This window comes from Prinia subflava, chromosome 3 (assembly GCF_021018805.1).
Source record: "Prinia subflava isolate CZ2003 ecotype Zambia chromosome 3, Cam_Psub_1.2, whole genome shotgun sequence".
In the NCBI taxonomy this organism is placed as follows: domain Eukaryota; kingdom Metazoa; phylum Chordata; class Aves; order Passeriformes; family Cisticolidae; genus Prinia; species Prinia subflava.
Window position 1 is genome coordinate 82,883,530 of NC_086249.1, and position 13,110 is coordinate 82,896,639.

General features: G+C 37.2%; 1 protein-coding gene across 2 annotated transcripts in view; it reads left to right on the forward strand.

Moving 5' to 3' along the window:
• Positions 1 to 12,892, forward strand: part of ANKRD10 (ankyrin repeat domain 10) — a 37,070-nt gene extending 24,178 nt beyond the window's left edge. Inside the window, exons 4-6 of one of the 2 annotated variants that reach the window (XM_063392767.1) lie at positions 4,530 to 4,765; positions 8,266 to 8,361; positions 11,224 to 12,892. In XM_063392767.1, coding sequence (XP_063248837.1) covers positions 4,530 to 4,765; positions 8,266 to 8,361; positions 11,224 to 11,708 — 817 coding nt within the window. In that variant the 3' untranslated portion in view covers positions 11,709 to 12,892. The remainder of the gene's footprint in view (positions 1 to 4,529; positions 4,766 to 8,265; positions 8,362 to 11,223) is intronic. The other variant, XM_063392768.1, reaches the window with a different exon arrangement.
• The last annotated feature ends 218 nt before the right edge of the window (positions 12,893 to 13,110 follow it).

The window sequence follows — 13,110 nt, forward strand, 5'->3', positions numbered from 1 at the left end:
CCTACATTTGGCTTTCTTCTTTTGCATTGGAGTTAGTGTCTTATACTTCTGTACTTTGAAGAAAACAAGATGTTTTTATTCCCAGCTCCTGGATTTTGGCCTACAAGAAGGCTGAGGGTAAATAATACCATGCTTCATGATTTTTATTTGTTTCTGGTAATAAGAACTACATGGAAACAGTTAATAAAGTATATTCCAGAAAATTGCTGCTAAGTGAAAAAACCTGAACAGGACTGAGTCACTTTTCAAATACTTGAATTGCCTTGGAACGGGCACAAGATGTGTTTTCTAAACATGGAGTGAATTGACTTTCTGACTACTGCCCTTAGCCCTGGGCAGTGTTAAGTAAGGAATTCTTCTGCTTGTCAATTCCTGCCTTCATGTGTGTTCCTGTCTGCAGCAGGTGCCAAAAAAGGAATGATATTTTTAGAGCTTTTGTTTTCAGTGTCCTTTCTTCAGGTTTTCCACGTGTTCCTGTTTTTCCACTTGTAGGTAGATTGATTTTCAGAGTTGTCTTTAGTTTTTGATTTTTTCTTTTTTACTGGAGAGAGAAGGATTTAAGGTTTTTGAGCACTGCTCTTTGATTTGACAGTAACTAGGCCAACCTTTAGAAAATTCTGCACCAATTCAATGAATACTGTTTAGTAAAGGCTGACGAAACAAAAAACACATGTCACTTTGCAAGACATACTCTGATTTTCTTACTTATGTCTTCCTTCCATCCTTCCCCACTTTTCTTGCTGCTGGCTTCTTCCTTCACAATGAATTCATAAGATTGAAGCTGGTACCAAAGGGATTTTTAATTTATTAAAAAAAGCAGAGGATGAATGGAAAATAAGATTTTTTTTTTTCCCAAGACCCGTGACGCTGTGGTGGTTCTGTCCATGTTGTCCACTGGTTTGCTTTTTTTTCCAGGATTTTTCTTTCACAGCCCAGGTCTTGAAGTTACTTTCAGTTATAATATCCTTTACCAATCCTTTTTCTTTATGTTAGCAGCTATGATAAATGAAGTACCTTTCAAGGGACACTTAATAACTGAAATAGCTGTAAGTTTACTTGACTGTAATGATTATCTTTGAGTTTTCTGCTTGTTGATTTTTCTTCCACTTTCTTAGCCATGCATTCCATGTCTCATGGCTACTACACTTTGTAGCCAAATCAATCACATGCCATTCCTCCTCCTTTTCACTTGAAAGTCAGTTTACACATAATTGCAGTCTATAACCAAGGGCTGACAATAGGGATTGCACATAAGAGGTTGAACTCCTCTTGTGTGGTTGAGACAGTGAACTGTTTCTATTTTCATCTGTATAATCTAGTCTGTCTGCAGTAATGACACTTAAATTCTTAGCTCTTGGGATAAGCTGAGGCAGACGTTTCACTTGTCAGACATGGGCAGCAGATTTAGTATTTAGATGTGTTCCTAGTTCCTTGTAATTACAGCTGTAACAGGATGGTTCCACTCTGAGTTCAGATTAACACTTCTAAAGAATGGTCTGCTAGATATCCTAGCATTTTAATTCATTCAAGTACTCCAGGGTTTCTGGGAGGACTGTATTACACTGTTTTTCTGTTGCAGACTCAGAGTCCTTAGAGTAATTGACAATATTTTAAAATTATTTTGAAATACATAAACTATTCCAGTCTGGTAAAATTCCATGATATCTGTTAAGAGCATTTTCTTTCCTATTTTGTTCCTATTTACATTAGCAATTTTTTTTTGATTACTTGCATTTTGTTATGATAGGCTAATACAGTACAGCTACTCTTGCCTGCCTTTTGTGTTCCCACTGACAGATTTTTTTCCTCCTAGAGAAAGCTAGAGAAATCAGCCAAAGAAGTAAGTCTTTTTTATCTTTCTAGCCTGTTGAGAAAGTGACGGAAGGTTTCTGCAGAATTTGTCAGCTTTTCCTTTTCTCCTTCCTGTTCATATTGGAATGCAAGCCAGTATAACAGAAATCTGAAAGTACATGAAAGTCCAAGAAAACCAGGCTTTGATTAAAATCATGGACAGGGACAACTGGGTATAGAAAAGATCCCTAAATTAGTGTTCCCACTGTAAGTGAGCAGAGGGAACTTAACAGCTGTGTTATCTTCCATTATATTTGTCCAAGCAGTTTCTAGAGTCATCTAGAACTTACAATCTTCTTACCTCAGTATAATTATATTCTTCCTTAACAAAACTTTTTTTTAATTTCATTACTCTCATCACTTGATAGGCTAAATTCAGATTCACACCTTTAAGAGAGGAGTTTCTAAACTTCAGAAGCAAGAATGTTCAATCCAATAGGCTTGAATCCCTTGAAAACCTACGCAGTGCTTCCAGAATATTTCTGTAAAACAAGTACATCTTTGTCTATCTGTTAAGAATAGTTTGCTCAGGAAGAAGTAGGAATGGGATAGATCTTTAAATATCAAAGATCTTTACGTTTTAAAATCTTGCTAACTCTAACTCCTATTTATTTTGTTTCTGGAAAATTCAATTTTTCTTTCCCAGAGTTTGGTTGTGTAGCTTTACACACTTTGATCTCAGTTTATAAATCTCCAAATGCCTCTGGCATCTTACATTGACAATCCTTTGGAAAATGGTGACTTAACTGTAGTCTCTTACAGTCAATTTTGAAAAGCAGAGTTAGTGTTCAGAATTACTGCCTCCTTGAACCTCTGTTAAATTAGGTGGCCATTCAGTACCACACTGGTTTTGTCATTTTATCTGCATGTAACTTTATTTTGCTCTTGCTTAGATTTCTTTTATTATTCTTTTGGGGCTCGCAAATTTAAAAAAGGTATCAGAGAACTGAGCTTTTCTTCTCAAACAGAACAGATCTGTTAAAATTTCTGTTTCTTAAACTGTTGGTTCATTGTTTTACATCCTAATGCTGCACAAGTAAATCAGAATTACTAAAGGAATGTCAGGTGTTGCTTAGCAGCAGCTTCAACAGGTCATCTAGTTCGGCAGGGAAAAGGATTGACAGTAGAATTTCTGATAACATAGGCAACTTCTAAAATGAGGGGGAAAGACCCCTCTCAAGATTCAGCAACCTTTATACTCTAAAACTTTCTCCTCATGCTAGCTTTAATTAGCCTTTGTTCATATTAATCCCATTCATATACTGCCTATGCTGGATGCACAGAACAGATTATTCACTTTGCAGCTCTCCTGTAGGTATTCAAAACTAATACCACCTTGAAGTTTCATTTCTTTTGACTAACTAGGTTTTTCAATATTCTGAAGTCTTACTTTCTAGAGCACTCCTGACTGCAGTTCTGTGGATTTTCACCAGTAGTCCAAGTAAATAATGACTTAAAATAGTTTAGTATGGAATGAAATTAACCCTCATTTAGGTTATGGGTTTTGTGATTCTGTAGTATTTTGGCTTATCCATTTATGGAAATAGTCTTGCTGTAATATTCAGTTTCTAAAATTTTTCTTACAGCAAGTAAGTTACATTGATCTAGGAAGCAAATCTGGGGTTTGTTCTTTAAATTCTTCTCATGAGCTGGAGTTTCAATCTTCTGAATTCTTACTCTGTTAGCTGGTCTCTTTCTGGATTTTTAAGTAATGGACTTGTCTAAATGACTGAAGCCAAGAAACAAAAATTCCATTTTTTCTGACCAGTTACATCTCTCTGAAAAAATATTAGGAAAGATTAATTGCCGTCTTCTGCATCATCATCTAGTTTTTGTCATTGCTGGCCTTGTCTCCACTTCTGTGCTCTTCCTGATGAAGGTAGCCTAGACTGCTAAGCACAAGACATCCTGTGTGTTTGTGTAAATGCATGTGCTACAGCACTTCTTCAAATTAAACCTCTACGTGTCCTCCCTGCATTCCTAACCTTGATGCACTAGAACATGCAAAATCCAGTGCCATTCTCTTGTGCACAGAAAAGTCTTGATTGAAATTACCAAAGCAAGTCCCAGTACTTATGATGTCACACACTTTGAAATGAGAAACAAACCAGAAACAAAAGTATAAGCAAAGCATAATTAAGTTTAGCATCTTTCTCTATCTATCTTACTATATATGTATATATTTTGTTGTTAGGAAAAATAGTGATGTTGTTGTTACCTTAGAAACCAGAATGCCATGGACAATTGCCAAGTCATGTTAAGTTTGTTTTGAGTATTTGATCTTTTGCTCAAGTTAAAGCAATAGATTGCAGAATAAACTGCAGAAGATTATAAAATTCAACACTTAAATTAGTCTGAAGTTTATGTAAAGATCAGCTACTTCAGACTATTTTAGAATAAGGCATTTTTAAAAGTTTAAATAGGAAGATGGTTTAAGGCACATAGTTTATTGATTTTATTTAAAAGTGTATTGTCTCCCAAATTTTGCTTCGAAGTGAGATATATGTGCAAAAAGTTAAGATAGTTATAAAACTAGGATTGATAACTAATTTCTTAATGGAAAATTTGCTAAGAGTATGTTTTCTCTCATCACCAGCAGATAGATAGTCAGTAAGGGCAGCAGCAGCAGCCAGCTAGCCTGATGAATGAGTGTAATCCAGTTTCTTTGTATTGTACAGCTTGAGAAATGCCAGTGGCCTGACAGCAGCAGACCTTGCACATACCCAGGGCTTCCAAGAATGTGCCCAGTTTCTCTTGAACCTCCAGAACTGTCACCTGAATCGTTTCTATAGCAATGGCACCTTAAATGGGGTTCATCAGAATGCAGGTCCCAACCCATTCAGTGGTGGGACAAGTCGAAAGAGATCCTTTGAAGATGCTGAGTCTGCTGGAGTAAAGAAGGCTAGAACAGAAGGTGAGACCCCAGAGGTAAAAGGGATGGGTTGAGACTGTTGCTGGGAAAGGAAAATAAACGGTTTAAAGTCTTTTGGAGTGGATGTTGAGTATTATTGATGAACTCGCATATCTAAATAACATATTAATACAATAAGCAGATCATTACAACTATTCCATGCCACAAGCTACCCTTTCTCCCTATCATCATCTTGGCATGTTCAGAAATTTCTGTTTTTACAGAGAGTGCTAAAGCTGCATGATGCTGAGAGTAATTATGCAGAGGAGTAGGAGCTGAAATTAGCTTCTACTCCTTCCTCAGTTTCTTCAGCTTCAGGAGGGCCAGGTAATGTTCCATTGATTCACAGAGATGCCTGGATATTCTGATGGTAATTTTCCATTTAGGGATCAGTTCACAGTTTAGAAACCACTTACTGCTACATAAGATGGATGGAAGAAATGGAATGCAGGAGGGTTTCCCAAATCAAGAGGGGTGTCTGTAAATTTATGTCTGTAAATTAACATGCCCTAAGTTTCCAGGATTGTTTTCCAAGGGGAACTGCTGTCTTACACACGGGTGTAAGACCAGAATGAACCTTAAGGTTTCCTATCCAGTCTTGTATGTTGAGGCTACTGCTGCTTTGCCAGCAATGATGGAATAGTACAACCTAAAGATACTTTTTGGTAGCTCTGTGTAGAAATCTTTTTTTTAGAAATACCCTGAGTAATATGGTTGAGGAGAATTATCTTCTTCCTTTCTGTTGGTCATCCCACTAAATTCTTACTAAAAACAAGGGAACAGTTCTGCCCTCAAACCTCCTTTTTCCTGATGATGCTAAAGGATGCTTTTCTTTAGTGTCAGGAAAGGGACTTCATTGAAGACACTTCATTCAGTTAAAGTTGATGATCTAACATAAGGGACTTCCAGTGAGCTAAATAGAATGGGTTTAAACAGTGCTTAATTCCAGATAGCAAGGGGTAAGTTGATACCGTGTTTCTCGATGTGACAGGCAACATAAATCACATCAATATCAACACGACTGCTTGTTCAGCACTTGCTATCCAAACACCCCTTCACCTATGCCAGGATCAGAGACTTTACCTGGGTACACCATTGCCAATCATAAATGGGATATGTTGCTTCATGTAGCTGGTCTAAATGGAACATTTCATTATAGAGAAGAGTCCCTGTGCAATTACATACAAGACTTCAGGAATAAATATTTCCTAAGTGGCTACATAGAATAAGAAAACTTGCCCAGTACACAAGTGTCCATAACAACTGCAGAAAGATGTTTTCAGTCCATTGATCTACCAGGAGGCACTGCTTGAAGTCAAGTTAACTTCCCTTGCATTTTGAAGAGCTGAAGAGCGTCCCTAAGCAGCTGTCCCTCACAGAATATGCTCCAAGCTAGTCAGTAAGGCAGCGTTTCCCCACAGTCTGGGCGAGTGGTGCTGTATCTGCATTACCTTTCACTGCACAGAGTTGGTCCGGTCCCTAAGTCAGACTGAGCAAATAAACAGTGCTTGAAGTAAGTGCCCCTGAGCAATTACAGGAATGTTATAAAGCAATTGGAGTAGCTAATTTTTGAAATTGATAACTGTGACTTTTTAAGACCTTCACAAACAAGTGCAAAATCTCTGCTGCTTTTGCTTGAAGGTTTGTAGAGTAACTAAGAGGTGCATCTCAGCTTGGAAGCTGCAGTTTCGAATCTGACGTTTGCCCTCAGAGACATCAGCATCAGTAATAACTATTGCATTGATGTAGAAATCTCTTGCACTGAGAATGAGTCACTGTTCCTGAGGCGTTTTGGTAAACAACAGAGCTGAGTAATGAGTTATCAGTACATCTTTGTGCTTAGCTGGCCTTTTTACAGAACAGGCCAAATTTTGTGTTAATTTTAAACCCTTAATAAAACTACACTGCTCTGTTGTCCTTTAAATACTATTTGCACAGGAGATTCCAGATGTTTGGAGAATGAAGCCAACCTGTATTTGCAGGGAAAAGTCAGGTTTTGATGGCCATACCCCAAATCTGAAAATCACTGCTTTGAAACTAGTTGTGACTACATATGTCCCTTACAAGAATCTGTAAGTGCTAGAGTTAAGAGAAGATAAATGCTTAAGGTGTGCTCTGCCCTGGAATAACTAAACTGGGCAGTGGGTGGGATTTACTTGTTATTCTTTATATGCACACAGGTGTATCTGCTAACAGGTGCATAGTATTTAAAAAAGCCTCAAACTTCAAAATTAGGCAACTCTGATACACGATACACTGATAGAAAATAATTACTCAAGTGTAATTAACAGAAGTAGATTGGTGACCACTTCCAGAATATAGGCCAAATAGTTTTTAATTTTGACTTAAAAACATAAACTGGATTTTATGTCCATTTTTCTGAAATCAGTTCCAGAAATTTCATTGTGCTTCCTAGGAGGGTCAGCAGAAGGTGGTGCACAGGTTCAAAGATGATGATGGTGATGATGATGATGATGATGATGCTGCACACTGGGCCAGCTGGTCACACAGCTGTATTTGTGTCAGTCGTAATCCTGGGCCCTCTAGTCCAGCCCTCAGCAGGTTGACTTGTACTCTGATGTGTGCTGCCTACAACCAGAGTCTCGGTGTCACAAGCCTCAGCACAGACCATTTGGGTGTTCTGTGTGAGGTGTGACAGAGGGCATTCGTGGAATTGGGCCCTGGAACTGGCCAGCATGAAACTGCACTTACATATTCCTCTAAATGAGGAAAAACTAAAAAAAGAAGTTAGTCCCTACCTCAGGGACTTCCTCAGGCTTCAAATTACCCTGTTTGAAGCCTGCTGAGCTAAGGGCCCTGAGTCATTTAGGCCCTCAGTGATCTCTTTGGCCCTGGAACACTTCAGGGCTTAAGGTTCTTTAAAAATTTGTAGTTTATGAAAATTTTTGTTGTGCCCAAGGTAGTGGGTACAGCTGAATTGCAGTCTGCCAAAACAGGCATTTATAACATAATGTTAAGAGTGTGTGCAGTGTGTGTGGAAAAGCGTGTTGATGTCAGTGTGAGAGCAGGGCAGGGCCTGCTGGCATAGTAGTGGAGCAGAGCTCTGGGTGGGTAGGTACGAGTAGTGGTGAAGTCAAGCCCATCTTGCTTGTTAAAGCATTCCCCCCAGCAGTGTGACCACTTGGCAGCTTCTCTCAGAAGACAGTTCTGCTTAATCAGCTCTTGAAGGGATCCCTGGAACCCTCTGGTGTGGATGAGGGTGGCTTACTGGGACCAGGCCCTAGGGAGTGAAAAAGGGAGCAGTCTAAACTGACAGGAGGCAAATACGAGTTGGGCACATTCCTGTAAATTCTAAATATGAGTAACTAAGTTTCTCTTCATTCAACTTTTTGTACATCAGACTAGTAACTTAAATATGTAGGTGCAAAGTCTAATAAGTACCTGAAATTCTGTGTTTTGATTTAATAATCAAAGGACTCATCTTTTTGTTGGCTGAGTTTTCAAATGGGCACTAATGACTAAATACAACTCTTTTTTGTCAGCTTACAGCTTTGATGGCTTAATACCAGTGCTGAATGGAGGAGCTGAGGACGATGCTGACAATATGCACGTTGATAGAGAGTTTGCTGTTGTATCAGGTGGGAGTGGACAGTTTCCTGTTAACTACAACAACATTCAAATGGTTGAAGACACCAAACAACAGGAGAGTACTTCTGTTGGACCAAAAGAAATTGAAATATACACTGTTTCTGCAATGCAAACTCCTTGTCGTTGCAAGAATCAATATGCATTTTATTTTTAATTTAAGTATAAAACCTAGTCCTTTATTTTTGCACATTGTTGTCTGGAGTCTTGAAAACTGTTGTATTGCTGTAACACCCATTATATTGGGGGTTTAGTAGGTATCAAAAATTAGCTGTTTCATGCAATGTATTGTAATGGTGAAAGAGAACGTTTATTAGTAATTTCTCAATATTTCAGGTAAACAGAAGTCCACGATGGCTGTTTCAATTTTAACCTGAGGCTTGTATTACATTGTGCCTTGCTTCTAGTTGCTATAATTTGAGTTGAAGGAAATTCAGAAATAAATTAAATTATTTGTTAAATTTTGATTGAGTAGATAGTATGAAGACTTGATAGGGAAACATATCCTAGCTTTGAAAATAACACATTGTGACAAAACTATATTCAAAATAGTGCAATAAATACTATAGAGAATAGTCTAGACATAGACCTTGTGTTCAGAACTTGCTCAGACACAATGACGTAAGTGCAGGATCCTGCTGTGGCGTTTTTATTTAAATAGAAGACCAGAGATCACAGTTTTAATCAACTATTTGGAATTAGTGTACCTGGGCAAACAGATCTTGTATTTTGTTCCAATCGTCATGAAACAGTCAAAATGTTACTAGGATTGGTCAGTATTAATGCTCTAGATTTTTAAAGGGCTGCTTGATCAAGACACTTTAGGTAGCAGGATGTGTATAGAGTTTGATTAAAACTGCCTTGGGTCAGCCTTTTTTGCACTTTGTAGGTTAAAACATGGAGTTACTACAATAGTGCATTATTACATTCAGAAATTAATTTCCTATTTATCAATTTTTTTCTGCCAGAAATATGTTTATGCTTTGTACCACAGATTCAGTTCAACAAAGGGAATGATAAATAATAGATATTTTAATATATTATGAATAAATATATATACATATATATAGTCAATAGCTTAAAAGTAGACTATGATATTTTCCAGTGATAATTACTAAGTGTTCTTATTTATGGAAAATTTATTTTCTCTCATAAATATACTCTATTACTGTATTACTATAAGTGCTCATTTTTAACCAATAATAACATTCTATAATTATCACTAGAACTATTCATTACCTACTTTTGCATATTAACTAATAGAAGTGCCAGATTTCTTAAATTTGATTTGGCAAAACAAGCCTATAATAGTTTATTTTTAAACAGTTAAAATTTTGCACTTTTCAGTTAATAAACACTATCTGAAACTCCTTCTGTGCGTTTTCGTCACTGAAGTATTAACTTTGATGTCTTGATGGGTTTGTTGGGGTTTTTTTCCACTTTTAATGAGAATCCATGGTTAGTGAGTTCGGTTGATGTGGTTATTTTAGCTGATGTAGGGACTAAAGGGGAAATTCCAGTTAGTACATCCAGAGAGTTACAAATTGAACACATTTCTTGTGTAACATTCTGGTATCTGTGAAGTATCAGTGCTGTAATTCATACTTCATATAATAGCCATGCAAAAAACTGAGAGAGAACCAAAACTCCAAGTTCTTCCTTGTCAGACAGTGGTACTCATTATGTGTCACTTAAATGGGAACCCAGTGTTTTACAAATGTGGGAAGTTGCCAACAGGCTAAATTAACTGAATTAATTTGCATACACGCAGTAAATGCAATCCTGTTCTGCACATGGGTTTATGCATTCATGGAGACATAAACATATGTGCACGTATCCAAGGATAATCACAGAATGTAAAATCTTTAAATGTCACCACATAGCTCTGTAGTTGCTATGTTTGTCTTGCTCATCTTTACCAATATAGACATAAATTATATTTTAAGGGCAGAATATACCATGCATTTTTTGTGCTAGTACTTCTGAGTACCACTGCAAAAACATGCATTTCAGACAGACTGATGAAATCTGTTCATGGAAACAAACCCTATTGTACTAATTACTAACTTGAAAGGGGAAATTGCTTCAAAACAGTTGTCAGTGATTTTTGCATGCACATTTTTAGAATTTTGTTTCCTACTACTATTTTTTAGTCTTCTGTGCACTCTGCTGTTGCTATTTTGTGGCATTTTGCATGTGGATTGTACACATGCTATTGTAAACATAGCATTAAATACAAATCTGCCCAGTATGTTATCTAGCTAGCTGCTAGGTGCGTTGAAGTACTTTCTGAATAAAGGAACTTGGAAACATTTTACATTAGCACTGCAACATAAAACTTCTTTATTTGACTTACTTCAGTGCTTACTGTACTGTGAAAAACAAAAAGAAAAAAGCCATAATTAAATTACACCTGAAAAATGGAAAAAGAACACCCTTTACCCTCTTATAGATACTCAGTTCTTGTATGTACATAGTCTTCTATCCCAAAAGGGCATTACAATTAAGGTGGAAAGATCACTTTTATTCCACCCTTGAAAACACTGCCCAGAATGTTGTCTGCTGCACTTATTTCATACAGTTAATGAAAAAAAAATCTGAGAAGTTCCCATTGTCTTTACAAAGATTATTGTAGGCATATTTTGGAAACAAATGTGGATAGATAGTTGCACTTTCAACATCAGAATCCATGCCACAAACTTACTGGTCAGATCTCATTACCTGGAACTACCTACATTGTTATAAAGAAGGGATAGATTTATTTTCAAAGCTGTGTATGGAAACATTTTTAAGTAAGTGAAGTGTAGTGGAGACGTTTTGATGTATTCCGATTTACTCTTAATTGTTGGTGACAGGTGTATTTCTCAATGCAGATATGAATAGCAGTAGCTCCATATTGAATGCACTGACAAATGGATGTGCCATCAATGGACACTTGGATTTCACCGCCGCACAACAGCTCGCTGGGATGGATGCCAGGCGTGAGGAGTGCTTGGCATTAGCACCTAACGGAGCCGTTCCTGCAGTAACTTCTCCCAGCAGGCATCGGATCCATCCCAGTAACGGCACCGAGGAGCCGGAAAAAGCCATGAGTAACTCCACCGACATGTGTGGATCTCTCCACCTGAACGGGAGCCCCAGTAGCTGTGTTTCTAACCGGCCCTCGTGGGTGGAGGACCCTGGAGACACTTTGCACTATGGACACTACCATGGTTTTGGGGATACTGCTGAAAGCATCCCTGAACTCAGCAGTGTTGTTGAGCATTCCAATTCTGTCAAGGTCGAACAGAGATACGACAATACTGTCCTAGGCACAATGTATTTGTACCACGGTTCCTAGATGAATGACATTTATATCAAAACGCATATTGAAATTGCTACCAAATGAAACTGGGGGGACAGAATCTTCATATAGCATTAAATTTGAAGATTGCAACTTGTTGCTATTTTTACACTTTGTTTATATGAAAAGTAAACCTTTGATTTGACGGCCTTATACAATAGTTGTAGTTTGTTGCATGTATGGGGCTTATTTAGTGATAAAATAGGTGCTGTCATGATGGAATGTTTATTGTTTTGATTTTTTTATTATGGAATGTTCTGGTTTTGTATTTTTTTTCTAAGCTTGTTAACACTATCTTTCCCTTTTTAGAGCTGTTTTCCCTTTTATTAAAACAATGTTTAACTGAATTTTGTGAAGAAAATGTTACGTATGTGCATCACTTAGAGGTAAAGATTTTTCTTTTCCGTATCTTCTGCTGAAGCTATGGTAGCAATATCAATGCCAGCTCTCACTATGCAAGGTTGAAAGTGGCAATCTTCTGGAGCTTCTCTGACTTTATAGTTTGTACATTTGTTTGGTATTATTAGATGTTCATCTTTAAATTTTTCGAACGAGTTGTTTAACAATGCGGAGACAGATTTGGAAGAAGTTGCTGTTTCACTTTCTGTAGCGTAGAAGTGCTTTTTGTTGTTGGGCTCTTTGCATTGCAGAGTGGGGAAGTGGGCTGCCTTTGTTTGGTCGCAGTTGGGTGTGCCTCAGGTTAGCTCTGTGGTGGGTTTTTTGGCTTCTCTCCTTTGTATGTGTGCTTGATGTTTTACCATAGCTCACAGACTGGAGGCATGTTGGCACTGTTCTGCTTTGTACACAGTTTAAAATTGCTGTTACTCGTTATAGAATTTGCCGAGTCAAAATATTTGAGTTTGACTGTCTTGGGTATACATTTATTGTCTTTTTTTTAACATATGCTTTGAAAATGTAACGTTGTGTACTCTTTGGGCTATGCTCACGAAAAATACATTGTATTTAATGCTTAATACACAAATCAAAATTCATATAAGTGCACTATATGAGCACTAATGCTATAAGTTGCTGCTTGTGTTATAAGTGAAGAGTGGGGAAGAATATGGTAAATGAGATAAGCCCTCTGAATTGTGTTGATTTTTTTGTTCTTGTTTTGTTTAAAAAGGGACCTTTACAAATTGGATTTAAAAAAGAAATAAACTTATTACATCATATCAGAATATTTGGTTTAGATGTTATTATTTTAACGGCAAGTTGAGAAGGCATTAAATAGTTTATAAGTCACAATTTTCATAATCTTTCTCAGTGCTGCAGTGGAATTTCTTTTTGTCAGTATATGAAAGCAGATGGAACATCCAACAAGTGATTGAATTACAGAAACACAGACTGCATATTTGGTGTATAACAAGTCGCATCAGCCTCCAGCTTAAAAAATACT